General features: G+C 38.9%; 1 protein-coding gene across 2 annotated transcripts in view; it reads left to right on the top strand.

The window, feature by feature from the left end:
* The window catches only part of LOC144497459 (receptor-type tyrosine-protein phosphatase F-like), a 469,757-nt gene that overhangs the window by 307,760 nt on the left and 134,964 nt on the right, over positions 1 to 27,033 (top strand). For both annotated transcript variants that reach the window (XM_078218748.1, XM_078218747.1), the window contains exons 6-10: positions 3,296 to 3,406; positions 20,837 to 21,106; positions 21,620 to 22,201; positions 23,243 to 23,376; positions 25,486 to 25,630. In XM_078218748.1, coding sequence (XP_078074874.1) covers positions 3,296 to 3,406; positions 20,837 to 21,106; positions 21,620 to 22,201; positions 23,243 to 23,376; positions 25,486 to 25,630 — 1,242 coding nt within the window. The remainder of the gene's footprint in view (positions 1 to 3,295; positions 3,407 to 20,836; positions 21,107 to 21,619; positions 22,202 to 23,242; positions 23,377 to 25,485; positions 25,631 to 27,033) is intronic.

Raw genomic sequence — 27,033 nt, 5'->3', positions numbered from 1 at the left:
TCCAGCCAGAATGATAGGAAGAGAGTGCCCTTTCTCTACTAGTGACCAACATCCTATATGCAAATAGTTGCATTCACAGCTCAAAAATTGCCTATGTTAGCCCAAATCTGATGGTCTTTAGATACAAGGTGACTAATTTGGACAATGCAAAGGTCTCACTGATAAAGTTTCGTGATGCTTTAAACTACATCCAGATTTTAATCTGAGTACTTGAAACTGACCACAAATATTAATAATGGAAAATACTACCATGTCCAACATTTCCTACCCCTTGATGAGCATAAAATGGTTTATTGAGCTATTTACCCTGTTTGATTGCAGCAGCATTGCCTAATGTTCATACATAATTTTTTAATATATGTCCAAGGATGCATGGTATATGCATGTTTGTTTTTAACAATATATGCATGCCATAAGGTGTTTGACAATGATTTGAACTTTTCCAAGTAAGTCTTGACACTTAAAAAGTAAATTTAAAGTAATTCTATAGCTTTGTCCTGGTTAGGCCACCAGCAGCTGAGTTAGTCTTGTCGATGCATCACATTGTTTCCAGATTTGATTTTTACTCCTGCTTCTTTTGGGAGGTGTTGACTATCTTTATGTAAGTGCAGCTTATGTGGGGCATTACCTTCAGGATACTGCAGCTTCCTTCAAACTACTGTTCTAGCAATTCATATTTATTTTTAAAAGTCTGAATTTCCACTTTAATGGAACTCATCCTGAATATATTTAAACTTAATATTTTCAGTATTACGTGTTAGGTCTTTCTGTGTCTGGTCCTGACCCTGCTAATTTTTTGTCTGAAACATTCTGGATAATTTTTTCACCATGTGTTCTGAGCTGGAACCTTTTGCCGGCATGCTATTGGTCACCAGCTCTGCCATTTTGGACTTGATGAATCATACTTCTCATTCATCTGATAAAACAAAACAATCAGTGCTTTAGTTCCAAGATGCTTGTGCATGTTTGAATGTCTCATTTACACTATAAGAATTGTCAAATAACATTCCCCCAAAAAAGTTAAGACTTGTTAAACCCAAATGGCAGGATGAATGAGTTCACCAGAAGTTTCTTCTTATTTCTGTAGTAATCACACAGTTGCACTATATTATAATTATTTTATTTCCTAGAGCTGCAGTTTCCTTTTTGTTGTAATTTTTATAGTCTTAGTAGGAATGTTCCAGTGATCTAGTTTGTAGAATTTACAATATATTGTGATTCAAAAATAGTAAATTCCTACTTCATGAGCCTAAACGTGTGCATTTTGCAAAGTACGCACTCACTTTTGTGATAACGTGTTATTGTGAAGGGCATTTCTGGCTATCAATGGGATAGAGTTTAAATCATTAGGAGCTGTATTTGTTCATCAACATACTGGGCTCCTTTTCTTTAAAAAATGATTAAGTATATAGTGAGTTCTCACAGTCATCTGTGTTCAGAAATGATAAGTTTATGGTTATTTATTTCAAGTTTCAAGAAAATACCACAATCAGCACTACATCCAGTAGTACATGGATGCTATATACCAGGATTTGATATAGGTAGCCTTTCTAACAATGCAGATTGAGAATAATGCATTGCTTTAGCTTTCTTGTTACATTCTTTGCTTTACAATTTCAGAATAAGACTAATGATCAGGCAAAAATCCAAAAAGAAAATTTGTTTGTAATTCATCGCAAACTCTGTTAAGATTTGATTTTCAGGATTTTAAATACAGTCCCTAAAAAGGATACTGCAGCTTAAGTGAACCAGGAGCATTTCAAAACAATCGAAAACTAAAACAAGCTTGGTTTCTGATTTGGGATATATGTATAAGATTATTTCTGAGCCTTTAATGTGGGCGTATGGACAGTGCGGTACGTTTCTGTTAAATCCATTTGTAACACATGCATCATTTATTAATTTGCATTTTTAATTATTTTAACATTAATAAAGAGATTTTAAAATAAATAGCAACTGCTATTGAGGAAGACTTCTTATAACTGACAAGTGATCAATTTTTCTTCACTTGGAGAATAAATCCTGTATTTCACAGGCCCTCGGAGTTGTCCCTATATGACTAGATGCTATATAAGTTATTAAAATGTTAATTTTATCTATATAAAATATAATAAATCTGCATAAAATATTGACTGCTTTTGCTAATGGTCGAATAATTTGGTCACAGGGTTTAAATGGCGATTTGAAATATAACCAACTGTAACAAGAATGTTTTTGTTGATTAGATGGTTGGGTTAATCCCTGAGGACTGCTGTTCTCGCCAAATTGCAAACACTACAGTCATTATTTTCTTTATTATACTCTTGGGCTACATTTTCTTAAAAGTTCAAAAGACACTAGGCATTCTACTCAGCAAAGCCAGCCTGCATTTCATGGTACAATTTGCTTCCGCCTGTGATGTATTGATGAAATCATTTTGTTTTGTGTGGAACAACCCTCTGGCCACACAGATCGAATTAAAATGTTTTCCTTAGGTTCTTGAATAAAGCCCAACCCGCCAGCTTCTGTTGTACATTATGTGAAACATGGTGAGAGGCAGAAAAGTACAATTTTCTATGCTATACCCAAGCATACAGCTGCCTTTTGTCCAAAGTTTCTTGAAGTAATATATTAGCTATCAAAATTCAGCTACATATTAAGTGCAAACTGTTAATTCTGAGTTTCTCAATTGCTGGATGCAGCATGTGCATTACCTTGCAGACATCCTCATTAGCAGAGCAATAAGTATAGCACTCTTCACAGATTTTATGCAACTGCATGAATTTCTTGCTTATTCAGCATGTAAGGGTTGAGGCAATAGCCACTGCATGCACTGGAATAGGGAGTGAAGCACCAGGCATGTTATGTTAACAAAAATTCTTTCATGTTTATGCAGTCAGGTGAAAACCACTCTGGCATAGAATTGCGAAGCTGGTTGAGGGTTACTGGCGAAATAGAATCCTATTTCAAGATCAGTTCAGTTTCATGAATACCTAATAGGATGTGATTTTTTTTACATTAATCCTTAAACGTACTTCTTTATTGTTCTTCATAAAAGTTAAATAATTGTAGGTTCAATATCAGTTTTTAACCTATTAGCCCAAGGCTGCAATAAAATATCAATGAAATATGTGTGTTTTCATTTCATTCTTTCACACTTTGGGGGAAAAAGACAAAGGGGAAACTTGTGCATTTTGCATTTGAAGACCACCATATTCTGTTCCATCACATGATTTTCTCACTTTTTCTGTGTCTCAGATCCGGATAGCTTGTTGTTGGATCAAAAATAACCAGAGCTGTCTTTGTTTTTATACAGGAGCCTTGCAAATTGAGAACAGTGAGGAGTCTGACCAGGGCAAATATGAATGCGTATCAACTAACAGCGCTGGAACACGCTACTCTGCTCCAGCCAACTTGTACGTCAGAGGTAGGAAGTGGACTACTTCAACTTGTTCTGCATTTCAATTTGTTGATGTAATTGTTTAATTTGTGGGAGACATTTTCTGGACTGCTTTTTTTCATTCTAATGATTGAACTCTTTTTATGTTGTGAATTGACTCACCGTTTCTATATGTACAAACACAGGATACCAAGGCCATCTCCATCAAACACCCGTAAAATAGGTTCCTTTCTCTGTTCTAAGCAGCCTGAATGTTGTTTAAATCAAAGGTGCAATGTTTCAAGCTTTCGTTTTTTTGCTCTTTGTTACTTTTTCTCTCCTGAGGTTTCTGTTTTATCAAAAGAAGATCAGACTGGAGACTTTCAGGATACCAGCTTTCTAAAGTTTCCAGGCATATGTTGGTAATGTAAATGATGAATAGCTTCCATTTAAAAACTTTATCCCTTCAAAGTGAGTCTTTAATATTTTTGCTAGAGCTTCACTTGTATTATTATTTTCCCTTTATTCTACGTGGGCTCTGCTAACTGAACATTTTTAATTGGGTGCACTTATTCCTTTTGATTTGGATAGAAACTTTTTAATTTAATTTTAAGAATCATCACATATGCTTCATCCTATTGCTCTATTTCATGTCAGCAAAATTCCCAAATGCAATCAAAAACTTGAACTTCAAGAATGTGGGATATAGCAACAGTAAAGAAAGTTAGGCAGCAATTTTGTTCTGCTTAATACCTTGTTTACACGTGTAAATGAGGCAGCAGCAGGCAAAACATGGTTTTAGTTTCCCCTATCCAGTTTGAACTGATTTCAGAGCTAATCTGATTGTCCTTGGGGTGGGAGATTCTAAGTGCCCAGAGCTAGCCTCTAAATAGAAGGTAGCTGAAAACATACATATGTCTTGTGCTTGGGATTGTTGTTGGTGCAGGCTTGAATGGCCTTCTGCACTGTAGGGATTCTATGATTCTATGACATTATTTGGCAATAACATTGTTTCCTGACCCTGCTGTACAGTATATGCTCTGCTCTGTGAAGAGCCTTTAGGCATTGCAATTCTTTCTTCATGGGGTACTTCTGGGGTACAGACTGGGGTGGTGGGGTGCAACAGGAGGAAGGAGTTGCTTCTCAAAGAATTGTGGTGGGATTGGTGACATGCCATTATCCTGCCACGATGGCCAGGACCGCAAATCAAATCCTGCCAGAACTTCAAACTTTACAGGTGGCACACAACTTGGAAGCATTTTGAAACGGGAGGGGGCAATTATAGACTTTTAAAATGGCCTTTTCTTTAGTTTTGCAGTTAAATATATCTCTATAATATATATGGATTGTGGTCAGGTCCAATGTCAGTACCTGGATAGGTTCTTTCTTGTTGTATTCAGTTTTAAATCTTTAGATCACACTAATGTATTCTATTTGGTTACAATGGACATCCGGGCTCCTCAATAGCGTTCTTTTAGGTTGCTAAAAAAAAATAATGTTTGCTATTTAAAAAATGGTTAGTTTGACAAAATTCAGTCAATTTCAACCTACATTGACTTCTTGTACCTAAACCAAATTGTCCTTGACTGAATAATCTTTCTCTTGCCCCACTATTGCATTCAAGTCACCCATGATAATTGTCACTGCCTCACTTGGTTTACTTCAGAATTTCTTTGATGTTAAAACAGAACTTTTCTATATCTTCATCAGTGATCTTACATTGGAACATAGACCTGGCTCGCATTGATCTTGAAAGGCTTTCCTTCTAACTTCATAAACAAATCTGCTTTTTCATCAAGACGACAACACAATACTTATGCTTCACACATCCTGAATAAACCATGACATGCTATGCTACTCATAAACCACTGCCATCTACATAGAACAGTACAGCACAGTACAGGCCCTTCGGCCCTCGATGTTGTGCCGAACTTTGTCCGAAACCAAGATCAAGCTATCCCACTCCCTATCGTACTGGTAATTATTACTAATCAGTCTGCCCTTGCTCATACTAAGAATGTCAATGTTCATATCTGTCATTTCCGATCGCAGCCCCTCTCAACGTCCCTTTCCAGGGTATTTGCTTACTCTCAAAGTTATTGCCATTGACAACCTTATTGTGGATGATTGGATGGGTGTCCTGACTTTAGCCAAAGCCTGGATCCTGTGTACTAATGTCTGCCCCTTAATGTAGCCTCCCTACCTAGCTATACTTTCCAGTGCCTGTAGAGTTCAAACCATTATGGCGCTTCTATCAAGAAATCAATAATTGCTTACTTCCCTTATGTCTCTGTATGACTCTTTTAACTGGTACGTTTTTGATCCTCAAGTCACCTATAGCTGCATTTTTAAACAACCGATTTACCTACCTTTGTCCTTCCAGTCAACACAGCAGTTCAGCCATTGATCGGCTCAGCCACTCTTTCACCCGTATCTTGAATGGGTTTCACTCCCTGGTGCCACAAAAGATCTAAATATCCTCTGTTACCATGTTATACTTTTTTCCTCCTTGTCCTCCGGGGTGGCACAGTACTGCCTCACAGTGCCAGGGACCCGGATTCACTTCCAGCCTGGGTGACTGTATGGGTGAAATTTGCATGTTCTCCCCATGTCTGCGTTGGTTTCCTCTGGGTGAACCGGTTTCTTCCTGCAGTCCAAAGATGTGCAGGTGAACTGGCCATGCTAAATTGAGCCTTAGTGTCAGGGGGATTAGCAGGCTGAATGTGCCAAATGGCCTCCTCCTGCACTGTAGGGACTCTTTGATCTTCTCCCCCTCTGTTATTTGTACCAGTGGAACTGTATTCGCTTGGTACATTCACATCTTTAACACATCCAACCACATCCAGAGCAACTCCAGCATCCTAATTAGTATGTTCGTATAATCGCATCAAACTCCTTACTTTTCCCTGGCCACTGCCTTGGGTTGAGCCACCAACATATACCCTTGAAACATTGCCTTCCTCTGCCTCAGCTCGTGTGCTGCTGAAACTCTCAATCATGCCTTTGTTACACTCAGATTCAACTGTTGTAATGCTGCCTTGGCCAGTCTCCCATCCTCCACCCTCCTGTTTTCTCACCATTGATGCCCTTTCTTGCTGACCGACTTTGACTCCTCGTCCGCCATAGGCTCCAGTTTAAAATTCCGATCCTCATGTTTAACTCGCTATCATAACTTTGTCCCTTACTATCTCTGTACCCTACACCATTTCTTCGACTACTTCTTGAGCTCTGACGAAAGGGTCATCCAGACTCGAAACGTGATTCTCTCTCCACAGGTGCTGTCAGACCTGCTGAGATTTTGTAGCATTTTCTGTTTTTGCTTCAACTACTCCTTTCCACCATCTCAGCTGAAGGAGTTAACATGGATGCTAATTAGACAGCATAACTGGGCTATTTACAAAGGACAACCAAACTGCTGTTTCGTCCTCCTTTTAATGTGTACATTGTTAAATGTTGATCTGACATTTTGTAAAACCAGCAGCATATTAGGGTAATTAGATGACAGGTTGACTAATTACAATGACAATTGGCTGACTGATGTAATGCATTTATCAAACAAACAACCTTCTGGTGTACCTCTGCTTTCAGCCTCTTTGTGAGCTTACTCATTTGAACTTTTTGCAAAAGAAACTAAGCATAATTCAAGGTTTCTTTCTTAAGTCCAAAATTTGATGTAAAATAACATTTAAACAAAATAAATTTTACTTTTTAAAGATGGCTGAGTTACAGGTTGTTAATTTCGCACTTTGTCCTGGTTCCTGTTTTAGACAAAAAAATATAAATTAAACCCGTGACAAATCAGCAATTTTTTAACGTAACAAAACATCCCAAAATGCATCAGAGGAGCATTAATAAGCGCAATGTGATACTGAGCCACATAAGGAGCTATTAGATCAGATGACCAAAAGCTTGGTTAAAGTGATATATTCCAAGAAGTGTCTCAAAGAAGGAAAATGAAATGGAAAGGTATAGGGAGGGAATTCCAGAGCTTGCAGCCTAGGCAACTAGGTGCACAGTCACCAATGATGGAGCAATTATAATAAAAGCAAATACTGCAGTGGAGCAATTATAATTGGGAATGCACAAGAGGCCTGAATTAGAGAAGTGCAGATATCAAGAGACTTGTGGGGTTGGAGGAGATGTGGATAGGTGAGGCCATGATAAGATTTGAAAGTAAGGATTAGGATATTAAAGTCAAGACTTTGCTTGACTGGGAGTCGCTGTAGCTCTGACTACAGACATGATAAGGAAACAGGACTTGCTGCAAGTTAGGACACGGCAGTAAAGTTTTAGATGACCACAATTTTAAGGAGGTCATAATTTGAAACTTAATGGAAATTTTAACTTCTTTTACTGAGGCGGGGTTGGGGGTTGAGACTAACTTAGCAGGTTTTGTCCTTTGGTTGAATCAATTTTTTGGTTTCTACATCATCATATTGTTAGTATCCCTTATCAATGACCATCATTCCTGTTTTGGGGAACTTGTAGACTTGAAGATAAAAAAGCTTACTATCTGGTTAGTATTACTAATGATCGGTGTTTTCATGATTTATAAGCTAGTTGAGATCAGATATGTAGTGGTGAGCTGCCTAATGGCAGGGCCGCTGCTCATCTCCACATCTCACAGGCTTATGCTTTCAGCAATGAACCGTAAATTGGTCTTATTGTTTATTATCTTGTCAAGCCACTAGATTCAGATTGCTTCTTTGAGTCGTTTACAGCTTTCAAATGGCCTCCAAAAGACTACTTTTATGGTTAGTGTGTCATTGACAGCAAGCATGCAATACTACTGGCACGTTATTACATAGGAAAGAGCCATTCCCAAATGGCGCGTTGGCCCCAATTTGGCTATCAGAAGTAGCACAAAGTAGTGGGCAGTTTCTATTCGTCTTTCAGTTGAAGCAGTGATTTGCTGGTGGGGTTAATTTGTAAATTAACAAAGTGACATTCAGAACTTGAAAGTCTATTGAAGTTCATGCATTCTATGGTGCAGCAGCAATATAAAAGTCCTTTAAAAAGATACAGCATCCGCAACAACTTGTTTGTGCAATGTACACAAACTGCTTGTCCAAAGATTATGTCATAGTGACCCGGAGTTTGTGGTCAGTATCATAGAGGCATAGAGGTTTACAGCATGAACAGGCCTTTCAGCTCAACTTGTCCATGCTGACCTTTTTTTTTAAACCTTTCAGCTAGTCCCAATTGCCTGTGTTTGGCCCATATCCCTCTATACCCATCTTACCCATATAACTGTCTAAATGCTTTTTAAAAGACAAAATTGTACCCTCCTGTACTACTACCTCTGACAGCTTGTTCTAGACACTCACCACCCTCTGTGTGAAAAAATTGCCCCTCTGGACCCTTTTGTATCTCTTCTCTCCTCATTTTAAACCTATGCCAGCTTGTTTTAGATTTCCCAGTGACGAAACAGGAGCTCGCCACTGACCTCAAAATAAGTCTCATTGAGAGATCCAGTGACCTCTCTGGCAAAAAGTTCGTCTCTAGTGTCGTTTAGTGGCAATGCACCTGATTGCAGCATTCTACACTGGGCATTCCCAGAGTGAAGCCAGAGAAATGTTATCAAATAGTTCAAGCCAAACACTGAAGGATTTTCACAAGGTCCACAAACAGGAAACAAATGCCAGTAAAATAAAATCACTTAGATTTTGTTTGCATGGGCAGATTTGATTTGCTTCCCCCTTTATTAATAGTGATGTGCTTTGCAACCTTTTTTGGTGTGATTCCAATTTCCCATTAATGACCCCACAGCAAACTCAAGATGGGAAAAATTCAGAGGATTAATTTATTTACAAGCGCTCAAAATGCAGTAGGGGGGTTGCCATGCAGTCCCCTGTGCATTCGTACAGGAGGGTTAGAGAAAGAAAGATGTACAGGGCACAAAGACCACCGAGAAAATAATTATTGTTTTGCTTGAGTCCACTATCCATATCAAAGTCCAATGATGAATCCCTTTACAAAGGTTAGCAGGCTGAATTGATGCTGGGTAATTAACTTTTTCAGTAGAGATGATCACCACAATGATATAGGCCACACACACATGAATCCTCCTTGTAGGTAATCATGCGGAAGGTCAACCCCGGTGGGGAGGGTGGGCAGGCATTCAGCTGGACAGGGCTCATTTTCTGTACTGCTGCTAGGTAGATGGAAAAATGGCAGACTAAGGTTTTTCAGTACCACAAGGCAATATAACTGGTTCCACTAGCTAGGAGTTTACATGACTCACATCTCATGACTCCCACCTCTCCATTCCAGCATTGACAAAGAATGTTTGACAAAGGTGTTAATGTTCTAACTATTACATTTTAGAAGGGAGGTTGTGGGGTCCTAGTTGACAAATCTGATCCGATGGCAAGGCTTGGCTTATGAAATGTAGATGGTCTTCATATAATTCCTTTTGAATTTGATCTCTTGAGTCCGGAGTGAGGGGGGTCATTAGGCTCTCTTCAGAGATACTGAGGTGTCAGGTTCTACAAAACTGTCATATTAGCTGGTATTGTTTGAGGGTTGCAGGCATTTTAAAAAGAGTCTTTGGCCAGTTTTTAAAATTTTAGAAATTAGCCATGAAGATGTCTGTATATTTGTAGAAATATAGAGTGAAAGGTCCTAGTCCCCGACAATTCTGAAAACAAACTTTTAAAACATTTTGTTAAAGAAAACAAATGTATTATTTATTATGGGTGGCACAGTGATTCGCATGGCTGCCTCACAGCGCCAGGGACCTGGGTTTGATTCCAGCCTTGGGTGACTGTGTGGAGTTTACATGTTCTCCCCGTGTCTGCATGGGTCTCCTCCGGGGGTACTCCGGTTTCTCCCACAGTCCAAAGATGTGCAGGTTAGATGGAGTATCCAGGCTAACTTGCCCCTTAGTGTGTCAAGATGTGTAGGTGAGGTGGATTAGTTGTAGGGATAGGGCAAGGAGGTGGGCCTGGATGAGATGCTCTTTTGGAGAATTGGTGTAGACTTGATGGGCTGAATGGTCTCCTTCTGCACTGTAGGTATTCTATGGATTTAACAGCAATTACTAAATTATTTTTTCAGGACCAGTTCTGTTGTTCATCAATCTTTATTAAAATCCAGCCCAGTAATTCAGATAAGTGTTCGTATTATAGTGAGCCCTTTTAGTGTCGTTTGGATCATTTGAATGGCCAATAGCAAATTTAGTCACTTTCTGTATTTAACCCATGTGGTATGATTTTCAGAAAGAAGTCCATGGGCCAATGAACAGCAGTTTTCTGGCTCCATCGATGCTGGTCTGTTTTCCTTCTGTATAGAAACATGTGATTTTTGTCAGCACTCAGTTACTAAATCTGGAATAAAGTCTACAGTAATGGTTATTAACACTTTACAGAAATTTTATCTAAATAAGCCTAATGATCATCACAGTTCAGATTGCTGTAATCCAACAAATGGAAAATTTCCCAATACCTATCAGTTTTTTTCCCCTCCCCACAACAACCTACTTGAAAGGCACTCTATCTTCTATGCTGCCTTAAAAATTTACCCCATTTGCCACTGGTGCACAATGTTGCATAGGGACCATCTACAAGTTGCACTGCAGCAACTCATCAAATCTTCTTTGACAGCACCTCCCAAATCCTTCATTGTTGGTGGATCAAAATGCTGGAACAGCCTACTGAACACCATTGTGGGTTCAGTACACCTCACACTCTGCAGTGGTTGGTGAAGGCTGCTCGTCGCAACCTTCTCCAGGGCAGTTGAGGGTGAGCAATAAATATTGGTCTTGCCGTGGAGTTCACATCCATTAAAAGAATTAAAACAAAACTTCTCCACTATCTGCAGCATTTATTTACCACACCAATTAACTTGTTTTACTCATGATAGATAATTTAATAACGTGTTTATTCTGTTGCAAACTGTTGCTTCATGTCATCACCTTAGTTGCTATGGAAAACATCAAATTTATATTTAGTTCTATATTTGCATCATCTTTATGGTGATGTTAATCTCCTTTGTCATTTCAATCATTGATAATATATTCCATTGCAAAAACCCTTTCTAGTTATCTGTATAATCGCGATTAACCAGAGGCCAAATGTCCTACCCTTTGGCCAGTTCAACCAGATTACTGTTTTGCATTCACGAGATTGTTTGTTTTAATGCAGAAGCCCAAATCTTCAAAATTCCACATCTTCTTCCATTTTCTCCATGTCGTCTTAAAATTGATTTTTGTCCTCGTAGGGAGGACACAGCTCAATAGAATCCACAGAATTCCTACAGTGCAGTAGGAGATCATTTGGCCCATCGAGTCTTCCCCAACTCTCTCAGAGTATCTTAACCAGAGCCACCCCATGCCCTTTCCCATAACCTCACGCATTTACCTCACTAATCCCCTAACCTACACATCTTTGGCCACTTTAGGAGCAATTAAGGATGGCCAATCCACCTAAACTCACATCTTTGGAGAGTGGGAGGAAACCGGATTACGCAGAGGAAACCGTAGGCACAGGGAGAACATGCAAACATGCAACATGCAAACATGCAAATAGTCACCCAAGGCTGGAATTGAACCCATGTCCCTGGCACGATGAGGTAGCAGTGCTAGCCACTGTGCCATTGTGCTGTGCCAGCTTGGAAATTGATGCTGATCAGCTCCAGGAGCCAATATGCTTGTGCCATTATTCTATTTTACTACACACTCAGCCCAAACTGGGTCAAAAGAAGTAGTAATTCATCCCTAAGCAGAATTCAGGACTTGCCAAATATTGAATCTGCTGCAGTGTGTTCTGTACCACAAAGTTGTTCGTGTTGAGGCATGCTGACAATGGGTTGGGTGGTACAGTGGTTAGCACTGCTGCCTCACAGTGCCAAGGGCCTGGATTTGATTCCCGGCTTGGGTCACTGTCTGTGTGGAGTCCACACATTCTCCCTGTGTCTGCATGGGTTTCCTCCGGGTGCTCCGGTTTCCTCCCACAGTCCGAAAGACATGCTGGTTAGGTGCATTGGCCATGCTAAATTCTCCCTCAGTGTACCCGAACAAGCACCACAGTGTGGCGCCGAGGGGATTTTCACAGTAGCTTCATGGCAGTGTTAATGTAAGCCTACTTGTGACAATAAATAAATTTGTATAAACTTGAAAAAAAAATAAAGAATTGTATGTTGGCATTCAACACCCCATTAAAATGAGGAGAGTAGTTATGGTTTAACTTTGGAGTGTTAGCTTTTTGGGGAGGGGGAAAGCCCTCTGGATAGGTTTGCCAATACTATTTGAGGGAAAGGTTAGCAAAACTGGAATCTCAAAGAAAGAAAAGTGCATTTTTTGGATTTTGCCTCTATGCATATGGTATTGGACCAATGATGCTGAACCATTCAGTTACAGTTCATTGTGTTTCTGTTGAAACTAAGAAGCCCTAAGTGCATTGTGATGTGGCTTTGAAGGATAAATATCCAAATACTTGTTTTGCTTTGAATTAATTTTCTTCATTTCCTTTGTCTCGCATCTCAATTTTGCTGATACATCGCCTAACCCTTTTGCCCTCTGAATTTTCAGTTTTTTTTGTTGCCAACATTTGGACTAAAATAACTACAGTAACCTGGTTCAGAAAAAACAATGTTTCTATTGTGTGTGTTCTTGTCACAAATTTGCTTGCCGTTAACAATGATTCTATCCTGTCGTGCTTGTCAAAACAGAACCGATGTGCTGAACAAACTGACCAAAGTTTCTTTTATTACATTTTAATTTCATTCAGTATTTAGTACTGCAATTATGTGAAGGGCTGGGAAGTGAAGTAGAGTAAAGCAAAACACATTATATAAATGCAATTACAAAATGCTAGAAGTTGGACGTGAGTTCCAAGTACAATCAACACTGTCCCACAGTGGAATTCCAATCAGTATTGAGTCCTTGCAAATACCTGTAACATATTATTCCTTCTGTCAAGAAAATTGGGACAAATTTATTTCAAGCTTACTTTAAGCAATTAGGAGAATTGTGTAGTTATAGTTTTAATTGTCGCCTAGTGTTCTGTGCTCTGAGGCCTTTCTGAATATGTGCTAGCCTGATTTTGTGCTGCATATAAATTCCATATATGATTTCTAATTGTAGAGACCACCAAACACTTCCCAGCCTGGGCTTGATGAAATTATTTCAATACTGTTCTTTCTTCCAACAAGTGTGCTGCTACGGTGAAGTGGGATGTCCTCAAGTGCAGAATTGTGTCTTTTTTAGGGGTGTGACACAGGATGTCATAATAACAAGACGCATAATCTTGTGCTGTGCGTGTGTGTCTGGTTTATGAATGTGCATATGTGAAGCTGAAAAACCACCACACTATTGTCTTGTCTTGTTCTTTCAGTGCTGTGAGGATTGATGAAGCCTGGCCTGTTTTTACTCTCTGTGTTTTTCCTTGTCTTTTTATTCCCTCCTCATCCTCATTGCACTCTACCATCAAACCCTTCATCTCTCAGATCAGCGAGAAGGTTGGTCTCTTTCACTTCTTATCCACCTACGCCACGCCAAATGGACTGTCCTATAGTGAAACAGAGGAGAGCTGGGGTTTCTGGCTCCCTGCCAGACATGGCCTAGCCCTACCTGTTGGAATCTAATGACTTTCTGCTTAAGTGTCTTTAAAACCTTGTGGAAGTGTCAGCGTGCTGCATGTTAATGTTTGTTTCTATTCTCCATCACTGGCTCTGTTCTGTGCCGTGAGGAGAATCTTATCCTCTCTGCTTCTTTCACAGTTGGTAGCTGCATCCGTAATATTTTGAAACCGTAACCCCAATTTCACTTTCAGCTTTCAAAATTGTTCAGATATTTGTTCAGATTTCATACTTGATCATCACAAATTATTTCAGATTTTGTAAATTGAATCATCCATTCTCCAATTATGTTGTGTCTTAAAAGATAAAATTTACCATATATTTTTGGAATATTTAGCCAACCTCAAAAAAATGTATCTATGTCAGGCACAAACTATTTTATAAATACCTATATGTTGGTATTCTAGAATATTAAAATTGTCAATCATTCATATATAATGAAGTGACAATGTCTAGAGTAAATAACAACAGAAAATGCTGTGTACACTTGGGAGGTTAGTCAATATCTGTAGAGGTAGAAATAGATATTGCATCCGCAGTAGTTAGCTTTAGTTGTGTCTAAACTGGGGCTTTTACCAAATGTAATTTGCTGTTACATTACAAACTGCGGTGGCTAAGAAATAATTACTTTTATTTGAAATGTAGCCCTTCCCTAGTACAAATTCACTGGGGTTTACTGAAATTCTAATTGATTTTAAGATAGCTAGGATTTTCACAAGTTTCCCACCCCAGTTTATAAAACAGTAAAAAAAAATGTTGCAAGGAGTGAGATGTTATTATGATCCTTGATTGGAATGTTCAAATCTAGACTAAAACTCAGTGTTTAGAAAAGAACCAAGGCATATCCATGGATTCAGAATGAGTTTGCTTATTTTCAAACATCTCAAGTTTTGACTTGCACATTTATATCGGAGTATGTTTTGATCAGATCCTGTTTCAAATAGCATTGTTTATATGTCCTGTGGATGTAATGCAAGAGCTGGGGCAGGGAAGAATACTAAACTGTACAGACAGTCGAAAAGAGCCAAATTAGGAAAAATTCTATTGTCCTATTTCAGACTCCTCTCTCCAAAGCTCCAGCAATACAAAACCCTCTGCACTGTCGTTACTGATCTTTTTCCAGATAATATTCTGGCTAAATTTTGTGGGACTGCTGTGCCCTAAAATTGAAAGGCAAAGACCCAGTGTTTTGTACATCCTAGCTCATACATGTTGTCCCTATATGCAGACTTTTTCTCTCCCACATTTTCTGTCGATAGAAGCAAACTGTCCCCCACAGCAAATATGTTTTTGGTGGGGAGGAGGCATATAAAACATGACGGGAATAGGCCATCACCTTCTCACCCACTCCTGACTGAGTCTCCATAATCCAGGGGCTGGGTAAGACACCCACTAGTCTGCCCGCCCTTGCCTTCTGAGGCCCTTAAATGGCCAATTAAATTTAAAATATCCCCTTGTTTTCTCTCACCGTAGAGTGAGGAAATGAAGGAGAAAAGTACATATGACAGCAAAATTGGGTAATATCGGTATTGCCCACTTTGGAACCGCCAGACTTTTCTCCACTGCAGTCAGTCACGCTCAACCCATGTTAGGGATATCTTTTGGATTTAATTTTGGAAAGTGATACTAACTTTTTTTAAGCTTATTTTATCCTCCCACTTGGATCATTTGCAGCATCAGTTAAACACATTTACTTCATTAGGGCAAAGCAAAAATCATGGACATTAAACCTTTCCTTGGAAATTGATTTGGAGGTCACTGGAGGAACGATATTGGTCTGATTCAAAAACATTAAACAATATCAACTACCAACATGAAAGAGACAGAACAATTAATAAGTGTTGTATGTTAATGCTACTGTGAATGTGAGTCAGAGCACGTTGCATTATTAATTATTTTTTCCCTCCCTTTATTTCTTTCTTTGTGAATTTGAGGATAAATTCTTATTTTTTATAAATTCTTGCATGCTGTTCTTGGAAGAACTTGGATCTTACCCTCGCATACTGACTTGCATTTCATTTTATACATGACATCCAACAAATGGAAACATCACCACTGCTGCAGTCTCCCATTTAACAATGTTCAAAAGAGATTGACTGATGCCTGATTTTGATATTACTCCCAATACTGATAAGCTGAAACCTTCACATCAGTCAACAAGGTTAAACAGAAAAGGAAAAGGTGGTGCAGGATTGAAAGATTTGGAAATGAAAGGCTCCAGCTGCATTGCAATGATAAACTTGTCATTTGTATTTGAAAATATAATCTGGTTTGTTATACTAGTCTTTTGGGGCAAAAGCTCCCTCTGAGTGCTTCTGTTGATTGAAGCAGTTTCAAAACCATTGAATCTTACCCTTTTTTGGCCAAAATTTTAAATTACTTTCAAAACAATTTGGCTCCCTTGGTCCTTTATGCAGAATACCATGATTGGCTATAAACATAGTATTGGTATAATAGTGACACCAGTATCAGTCGAACCTGAATTTAAGTGAAACTGGGATGGATGCAAAAAAATTCTAATGCTGAAACTGATTGGTTAATGATGCGATGATTTGGACAACGTGTGGTATGTTAGCAGATAGCAACTAGCTTTTAAGAGTAGTTACGAAGAGTTGAGGAGATGTCATTGTGCCCAGCGAGATTAAACTGTTTACCCAATATCTTTGATTTGATGGATAGTTTTGTGAATAAAATGTAATATTTATAATTTAGTCAGGCGCTGCGTTGCATGTTTGCCTCCTCAATGCTGACATTTGTAGATAAGTAAAACAACGGGGGGAATTCTCCCCAAAAATTTCCAAGTGTCATAATGACAAGAATAATGGAGTGACCCATGCCAGTGTCTGCGGTGTGCTCTGCATTGTAATCCTCCCACACTAAAATCACTTTGTTGGAGAGTTGGGAGTTTTGCACTGAAACACACCACTGATTCTCACCTCTGAATGTTTGGGTGCCATTTTGCAAGGGCACCCCGATCTCTCAGTGCACTGAAAGACCCCCTCGTGCACCCACGGATATCGGGATTTCCTCTCTCTCTCCCTTCATAGCCCCCCACTATCATTACTCCCGCTCAGGCCCTACCTCCTCAGCACAACTGCTGGCGCACTGGTGGTACCCAACTGGTACACTGGCAGTACCAATTAGCATCACCAAGCTGTCCAGTGGGCACTGCCCATCCATGCCCCCAATCTCCCAGGGGCTTCAATGGCCTCCGAGCCACCCTGGCATGACCATTGTGCCAGGTCTCTGCTTGTGGACACCAGTAAGTAGCGTTTATCTTCAGTCTAACTTTTGTGGTGGGAAATTGAGATCATTTTCATGAATTGTCATATTAAGTGACACTTTGACTGTTGCGTATGATTGGTGGAAATCCAGACGTGCCTTATAATTGTAACTTTATTGATTAAGAAAATTGAGGAACTGTCAGTATAATAAGGACAATGCAAATCTTGATACTAGTTTAATCCAACTGTTACGGAATCAGGTACAATACCTACTAATTCTGTGTCGAAATTGAGCTGCTATATTTTGAGAACATAAAGGAAGGCACCAAATGAAGAGAAAAGAACTTTGTGGTAGTTACATTTCCTTACACTGGTGAAAATGAAGAAGCATTTTTGTATGGAAATAGAATTTGAATATCCATCCCCGTTCCAAAACTAATATCTAGTGTTTGTGACAGTTCCGTTGCTAACATAGGAAGGCAAAACTATGCACCTGTGACATGAAGTGTGAAATTGTATGGCATGCTTTACTCTAGTGCATGCCTGTTGGTTTTGTATGTGTGAGAGTTTGTGCAAACCATTTTGTTTCGCATTTGACTGCAGCAGCTCTTTCTTCCCTCTTACTCTGTCTGGTTCATTGACTTTTCCTTACATTAACCTGCATGAGAGCTGTAAGCCTGATGCATGCTGATTGAATGTAAGCACACTGCGTTTTAAGCTTATGAGCCAAGCTTTTGCAAATTGGTCACTGCAAGTTTTCGGTGCAGTGGAAACAAACTCCCCATTATCAACTGTTTACCCAAAAGCTATTATTTTAAAAAGTGGTGTTTCATTTCTGTAAAACAAGACTGATGTGGTCAGAATTTAATAGTCTGGAGATGTTCAGTTTGATAAATCGCCATCATGTTGAAACCATTTCCATTCTCATGAGTAATGGCGGGGTTATTCTAACTACTTGCACATTAAATAGTAACAGAAACAAAACATCCAGTCTGGAGAACAACAGTCAAGCTTCATAACACTGCAGCTAATCTAACCCAGACACTCTAGTCTTAAACAGATAAAATACCTTTGGTGATCATTATGATGTTGCATGAATAATCCAGGTCATGGTATTACAGGGCACTATAGCACTAGCAAATGGAGTTTACATGTACTGAAGAATATTTTTGTCCGAGAATATACATCAATTAACTACATTCCAATGGTACAGAGCTATCTATTATGAAATTTTACTTGTAGTATATTAGCTATTACATCTGGTGTCATCAGGATTGGATTAACAGAGGATTTGTGATTTTTAAAGAGTATGTTGGCATAAGAATCCCAAATTGCAAAATTGGCAGTTGCAAGAACCCCAAACACCACCCACTTTAAAAGAGTATTTCTCATCATGTTTGATTTTTCTCCCATTGCAGCTTGTAGTGAAGGATGATCTGGACTGGGTGATTAATTCACAACATGTATTGTCATTTTGTGAATAGCCAGCAGTGGCACAGTTTCAGCAGGGTGAGGTATACAGTTCTTTTTTCTCCCCTCTTCCTATCCTGAGACACAGAGGACCATGCAGGACTATAGCAGTCTTGGAAAGAACGATTCGCATGAAACTAGCTGAGCTGGGCAAGGTCAGGTGATGAATACTTTTGTAACAAAGACAAACCAACAAGTAACCAAGTCCTGGTACTTGTAGTACTTGCATACCTGATTGGTATGTGCTGTAGCCCATATTGCACTGACCTTGACTGACTATTTGCCAAGCAAAATTATGTTGGAAATTTTCTCTCCAGGAAAGATAGCAGGTGCATAATTTTACAAGGGCATTGTGCTTACACAAATATTTCTTACACAAACACTGCACCAACCTTAAATGTAACCATTCAAAAGCAAAACCAAATAACACTTGAGAGTAGTCTTTTTATATTTTAGCTAGTGGTTTGAGTTACAATTACAGTGTGTAAAATTGAAAGAACAAAATTTTCTCTGGCCCACCTTGCTGGTTTCCAAGATGCTCATGATTCATAACAGATTGACTTCCATTCTACTTGTAAGAATAACAGTATCCTGTTAGATAATAGTGCACTTTGTACCATCATCACCTTTTGAGTATTTGTCAAGATTTGGTTGTAATACTACATAAGCTGTGTGATTGGAGAGAGTTTTTGTACATTATGACCTGGCAGTATTGAAAATGTTGGGTAAAGAAGCTTCAGCAACCCACCAGCCAACAAAATCTCCTCTTCCCCTTGTTGCTAGACTTCCATTTGATTCCCTCCAATGTTACAGTTTGAATTTAGTATATTTGAATTGATATATTATTACTCTTTATTTCTAATTAAAATCTGATTTGACATTATTCCCAAGTGAACTCCCACATTCTGTGACAGATATTTTTAAATAATGCCTGATGTTAAAATTAAAAGCAATATAAAATTTGAAGGGATTTTCAAATTTCTGTTTCTTTTATATTTTTAAAATACAATTTGAAAAATCACATGCATTATTCAATATATTGGTCAAGTATTTATTTAGTATTATGTTACTATACTTCAGAAGATTTTGTTACCAATTTAATTATGTAACAAAATTTGAGAATAAAATTGTGTTGTAGAAATCTTCCCTTTTGGCAGAATTTGTCACGGCATGTATTTTGTTGAAAATTGCCGTGACGTTTTAAAATATAACTTTTGAGTCGTGCATTTTTAATTTTATGGGGTTTCTTTTACCTAAATTTGTGAAGAACATAATGCATACATAGTAGTGAACAATCATTCTTCTTGTTTCTACTGTTTGCTGTTCTTCACAAGCGTTTAGCCCTGTGAACAGTGTAGAAATGATGCTGAAACCTGTCCAGGAAGAACTGGGCTGTTCCGCATTCTGGATTTGGAGAAATGATACATTGTTGTATTCCTCATTACATGTTCTTACGCTTGATGCCATAAATGAAGCTTATGGAGGGATTATCATGCTGCTATGCTTATGATATGAGAGCGGACATTGTCCCTGCAGCTCCACGTGAGAGTTATCAAAGTTAGCTTAGCTGCCTAGAGTTTAATTGCTTCCCCATGGACAATGTAAATTGGTGTGCAAATCACCTGGATCACTCTGGCATTTTCCCATTGTCAACACTCCCTTTCATTGTGTACGGCAGGGTAAACTGAAAAAAAGAGAATTAGAAATTATTTACATATCATTTGTCGTTTTTAGCATATGATCAAAACAGACCACTGCAACAAATCGATTTATCCAAAATTAAGAGGACTCCCTAATATTTGATATCGCCGAATTAATTTAAATAGTCATGGCTTAAAAGGATAGCAACTTTACTTTTTGATCCATTTTCTTTTTTAAATACAAGTTACGATTCAGATGCAGGCTGTGTTTTCTTTCGCTCAATCACATATAACCAAATGGAGGAGAAGTCTGTTTTGTGCTTCTGTTTTCTCATGCAGGTTTAATTTACAGCACACACTAAATACTGTTGTCTGGTGCTTGCATTATTTAAGCATTGGCCATATAGATTTTATTTTTATTACTGCAGTTTACTTTCAAAATGAAGCAGCTGATATTAACCAAGGTACCTTGGTGTGGTGGGTGGATGTGGCTTGTGAGCCCTGCATGGTAATAGTTGAAATACTTTTAGTATTTTTGATACTACCACATATATCTTCCTTTTCAGTGCGCCGAGTTCCCCCTCGGTTCTCTATCCCACCCACTAGCCATGAAGTGATGCCAGGGGGCAGCGTTAACCTCACCTGTGTAGCTGTGGGGTCACCCATGCCCTATGTGAAATGGGTGACTGAAGCAGTAGAACTCACTTCAGAAGAGGACATGCCTATTGGACGGAATGTTTTGGAGCTGGTTAACATTAAAGAATCTAGGAGCTACACGTGTGTTGCCATGTCTTCACTGGGTGTTATTGAGGCAACGGCACAGATAACAGTTAAAGGTAAGTCATACAAGAATGAATGGCTGACTGACTAACAGTCATAGTCACCTGACCTAATTAATTAGGGAAATACATTGTTAATATTTATTCCCCCTCTCCTTGTTCCCTTCACTCACAAAAAATGGGTGTGTTACATCTGTTGTCCTATTCATCTGTGCCCAAAAATAACTTTCTCAATAGCTTCATAGAAATATCTCCTAATCAAGTTGACAGTGTGTGAATGTCTTCTTTCTGAGTTCGGTTTGTTCTTGTTAATGTCCTGAAGGCAATATTTGTCTTTTGAATATGTTGTAATTGTAATTTGGCATCAAATGTTGCCTGTGGTTTAAGGTGCATTATGTATTTTTCTGTTCCCTCATTTGTTGTTAATTCCTAGATTTTAAAATTTGATTGGTCAGTTGTTGAGTAATTGAAGTGCAAAATGTGTTTACTTAGTTACTCAGCTTATTCATTTGTAAGTTTATGTTGTGCTTTGTGATAATTTTACTACGTCTCACTGTTTGTGCATTCTAGCTTTACCAAAGCCACCTACAATGACGAGCGTTACAGAGACAACTGCTACCAGTGTTACACTGACATGGGAATCAGGAAATATTGAAATGATACCATACTATGTGATTCAGTATAAACCAAAATCCTCTGATGGAGCTTTCCAAGAGGTGGATGGAGTCGCCACCACACGATACAGTATTGGGGGTCTCAGCCCATACTCGGAATATGAATTCCGAATCATTGCAGTAAACAATATAGGCCGAGGCCCTCCCAGTGAAATAGTGGAAACCCGGACAGGCGAGCAGGCTCCATCCAGCCCACCTTTAAAAGTTCAGGCACGCATGCTGAGTGCCAGCACCATGTTAATCCAGTGGGAGGAGCCAGAAGAGTCGAATGGACAAATTCGGGGTTATCGGGTTTATTACACTACAGATTCTAGACTTTCCTTGAATATGTGGCACCTACATAACTTGGACGACAGTCGTCTAACAACCATCGGTAGCTTAATAACTGACACCACATACAGCATCCGAGTCTTGGCATTCACCTCGGTGGGGGATGGACCACCATCTGAAATTATACAAGTTAAAACAAAACAAGGAGGTGAGTCACAAGATTTCCTTACTGTGGCTGTATAACAATTTCCATTTTGAAAATCAAATGAATTAAAATGAGTTGTCTCAATAGAGCTCTGTGCATTCCTGTTTTAATAATTAATCTCTAGGAAAGTGATATTAGGGTAGCTTATAGTATATATATATAATATATATATATATAGACTATAGTTCTACCTGAGTTTACATAAAAATATGAAAATCTCTTCTGACATCGGAAGTCCTACATGAAGTAAGTTTGGTCTAGTTTCAAGCAAGCAATCAGTGCATGTAACTCTCTACCACTAAACTAATCACAATTGGTACCAATCATCTGGATTTTTGTGGAAATTATACTGTTACAGTAGTGGTTTTTGTTAGATTGGATGAGGTGCTTTGATGGGGCAATCTAGAGGGAGCTCCATTGCTTCTAGTTTTAGTTTTAAGTATCTTTGAGTGCTTCAATTTTGTTTTTCAATTCTTTATGTTGCTTCTTCAGATGGAGAGGACTCATTTTTGGTGTGCCTTCACGGGTATTCGTAGTCCACTCGTACAAATTATTTTTCTTAATAAGTACAATTAGCCATTAAGTTAATAGACTTTTTTTATTCATTCACGAGATGTGGGCATTGCTGGTTGGGCCAGCGTTTATTGCCCATCCCTGAGGGCATTTAAGAGTCAACTACATTGCTGTGGATCTGGAGTCACATGAAGGCCAGACCAGGTAAGGACGACAGATTTCCTTCCCTAAAGGATGTTGGTGAACTAGATGGATTTTCCCAACAATCAACATTGGTTTCACAGTCATCGTTAGACTTTTAATTCAGATTTTTATAGAATTCAAATTTCATCAACTGTCAGGTGGGATTCAAACCCCAGAGGATTACCTTGGGTCTTTGGATTACTAGTCCAGTGACTATATTATTAAGCCACTGTGTAGGGAGTTGCACGCACTGATTGGAATTTTATATAGTTTATACTAAAATAGTGAATATAGGATTGTTTCCTTCATTGTAAACAATTGTTTACTCTGGATTTATTTCTTCTCCAGTTCCAGCTCAACCAGCTGAGTTCCAAGCTGAAGCAGAGTCTGATACCAGCATTGCACTCTCCTGGGTGTTACGTCAGCAGGAGAAAATTATCAAATATGAACTAATATATTCTGAGGGTATCGATGGCAAAGAGGTATGTTGGAGTTCACATTTATAGAAGAATGAATCATAAGGGGGCATGCAAGACTCCAACTGTTAGTCAGTGACAGATTTATGAGTGATCCCTATAGTGTTCTGCACCATTTCAGTATAATTTAGAGATTAAACAACTGCCGTGCTTCCATCTTATCTATGTCCTTCATAATCTTGTATGTTCTTGAAGATCTCCCCTCATTTTTCTGAATTCCAATGAGTATAATCCCAGTCTACTCCGTCTCTCCTCATAAGCCAACCTCTTAACTCCTGAATCAATTTAGTGAATCTCCTCTGCACCCCCTCCAGTGCCAGTATATCCTTTCTCAAGTAAGGAGACCAAAACTGTACACAGTACTCCAGGTGTGGCCTCACAAGCACCTTATACAGTTGCAACATAACCTCGCTGTTTTTAAACTCCATCCCTCTAGCAATGAAGGACAAAATTCCATTTGCCGCCTTAATTACTTGCTGCACCTGAAAACCAGCTTTTTGTGATTCATGCACAAGCACACCCAGGTCCCTCTGCACAGCAGCATGCTGCAATTTTTTACCATTTAAATAATAGTCCATAATTTAAATAATAGTCCTGATAAACCTCTGAAGAAAAATGTTGCAGGAATTTAATCTAATTTTAAATAAAAGCTTTGTAATCTCACTGAAATTCATGAAGATTGTAAAATAATAGTGAATGTCACTTTGCTTCTGACCTGTTTAACATAACAATGGGCCCAGATGTTCAGTTACTGGTTTGTCAGAGACCAGATGTATGACCAAGATGCGCATTGTCCCAACAAACCTCCCTGAAGTTTGAACTTCCATGCTCCCCGGGACCCACAATGAAAGTCTGCAACTCTGAGTTGGAATTGGGGACTTTGGACAGGTCCGTGCAACTTGTCCTGGATAGTTAGGGGAAAATCCGAGACTAATTACTGGGTAGCTTTAAACAGACCATCAAATCACATGCACTGACCCCTTGACTACCTCTCCCGACCCAACCCACCTCACCCACCTGCCACCTACCCCCTTTCCATTCAGTCGCATTCACTCTGGGTGGCACGGTAGCACAGTGGTTAGCACTGCTGCTTCACAGCTCCAGGGTCCCGGGTTCGATTCCCGGCTCGGGTCACTGTCTGTGTGGAGTTTGCACATTCTCCTCGTGTCTGCGTGGGTTTCCTCCGGGTGCTCCGGTTTCCTCCCACAGTCCAAAGATGTGCGGGTTAGGTTGATTGGCCAGGTTAAAAAAAAAAAATTGCCCCTTAGTCCTGGGATGCGTAGGTTAGAGGGATTAGCGGGTAAATATGTGGGGATAGGGCCTGGGTGGGATTGTGGTCGGTGCAGACTCGATGGGCCGAATGGCCTCCTTCTGCACTGTAGGGTTTCTATGATTTCTATGATTTTGATGATTTCTAATTTCATCGTACAATAAGTGCCATAAAACAGGCCATTTCTTGTCTTGCTACAGTGCTGTGTTAGAGTTCTCCAAGGGATGCTATGCTCCCCAATTCTGGAGAAACCAGGCAGAGAAGACCTGGTAAGAACGTGGAGCAGCGGCAAAAATTCAAGCACTTGGAAGAGATACATAGTTCAAAGACCACAGAAGGAGTGATCACACTACTAATTGGATTCTTTTTAATATGATGATGGTGTGCTAAACAAAGCAAATACAATTGGCATATACTTAAATTTTGAGAAAAACTTTGACAGTCTTCCAACTTGGGGATTAGTAGCTCAAGGACGAAACCATGTGACCAGAGGTTAAGCACTGTGCTGAGTAAATCATTTAAAAAGAGGACAGATTTTAATATAAACTTTTATTCCTATTAGATTTAGCATTTATTATCTGTTTTCCTAGGTTTCAGAAGCTAAATTAGGTGTCATGTAATCTATATACCAGCAGTTCAACTAACTACAGAAATTATTGGCACTAAAGAATTATCCACATAATCCAAATCCACCACTCACACTAAATACATATAAGAATTTGTTAAACTAATATTCTAATTGTACTTTGGCATGTGCAATGTAGGGTCAAAGAAAATCCCAGCTAAGGGCAATAGATCAATGAATGTTTTCAAAATGTATTTAATTTTTGTTACATTATTTACAGGAACAAGTAATCTTTGACCCTAAATCATCGTACACGGTGGAAGGCCTGAAGCCAGACAAAACGTACTACTTCCGTTTGGCTGCACGCTCAGAGCACGGTTTAGGAGCATATACACAAAGAATTTCTGCAAAAACCATGCAATCTAGTAAGTGTTTAAATCTCTATTATGGTTTGTATCAGTTGCAAGTTTAAAAAATGCAGTGAGTAGGACTGGTAAGCCATTGGGATTTGGCAGTACTTCTCAAGTTTGTTTATTGAACAGAATTTCAATCTTGGTGTCTTAGGAACCACTCATTAATAGTTGAATAATTATTCTATTTGCATCAAATAATTTCATGTCAAAAAATAAAAATCTGAATGACTGTTTCATTAAATATTGCATCAAAAGTAGAAAAACTGTTAGTGCTATACTATAGTGAATGCACTTTAATGACACACTAAAACATATTTAGAATGAATGTAACGCATTCCAAACCAACTGTTTTATTGCTTTTTGATGTTCACAATCTTCAGATTGTCATTTTAATTTGGTCTATCCAGATAGTGCAGTATTTTTCTACTGTGTTGAATTTTGCTGTCATTGTGATAGAAAGACTGAGAATAGGTATGGCAGGAAACAGCAAAATATATAATTTGCTAAGATTGTCACATTGTGTATACACTTTTATGTATGACTGTTCCTGGTGTGTCATTAACAATTGTGTAACTTTTGTGTGGATGGAGTTACCTTTTCATGTCCAATCGTTGCCTTGGCTAGGGGTCATTAGCATTCACAAGCTATACTAACAATAATTTTCCTTTAGTTCTGTATTTGAATTGAGATGAATAGGGAGGAAAATGGGGGGTAACATGAAGAAAAATCTTTTTACCCGAGAAGTGCTTGCGATCTGCAACTCAAAGCCTGAAAGGGTGGCAGAGCTAGATACAATTGTGGCTTTCAAAAACCACCTCAACAGCATTGCTGACATCAAGCACTGAAAGGGGCCTGTGCGCTGTTGGTAAAATTCCAGTGCATTGCCAGAACATTGGATCATTACCCAGTTAATTGACTACCAGCTACTACAAGGCAGGAGCATGTCAGGAAGTGGATCCAACGCACTGTGTTCCAACTTACAATGCCTTCCAACTCCAAAGCCATTGCATCAGAGAAAATCACATCGCATCCATTCCTGAAAGGACCTTTAAATGGCCCATTTCTTTTTCATGACTCTTTGCTGTTTATAAAGGCCAGCCACATCTTTCAGCTCTTGAATATTGCTCATTTATTTAGGAACACGCATGGGAGATGATCTGTGGCAGGAAACACTTCTATTGTTAGTTCCAGAACTGGATCAAAGTAGGAACTGTATGATTTATCCTTTGAGCTATTGAAGAGGCTTATATAGCCTTTTTTCTCTTTCTGTTATTCTATTATCTATTTGCCTTTGCTTCTTTCAAGTATTTTGCCTCAATCTCCAAGCCTCCATTTATATCCTGCATATACTTTCTGCTTGTGTTGCATCCTTGCAACATTGAAATCAGAACAATCATGTTGGTTCTTAATATAAC

Source organism: Mustelus asterias, chromosome 8 (genome assembly GCF_964213995.1).
Source record: "Mustelus asterias chromosome 8, sMusAst1.hap1.1, whole genome shotgun sequence".
Classification (NCBI taxonomy): Eukaryota; Metazoa; Chordata; class Chondrichthyes; order Carcharhiniformes; family Triakidae; genus Mustelus; species Mustelus asterias.
This window is presented reverse-complemented; position numbering and strand designations above follow the sequence as displayed.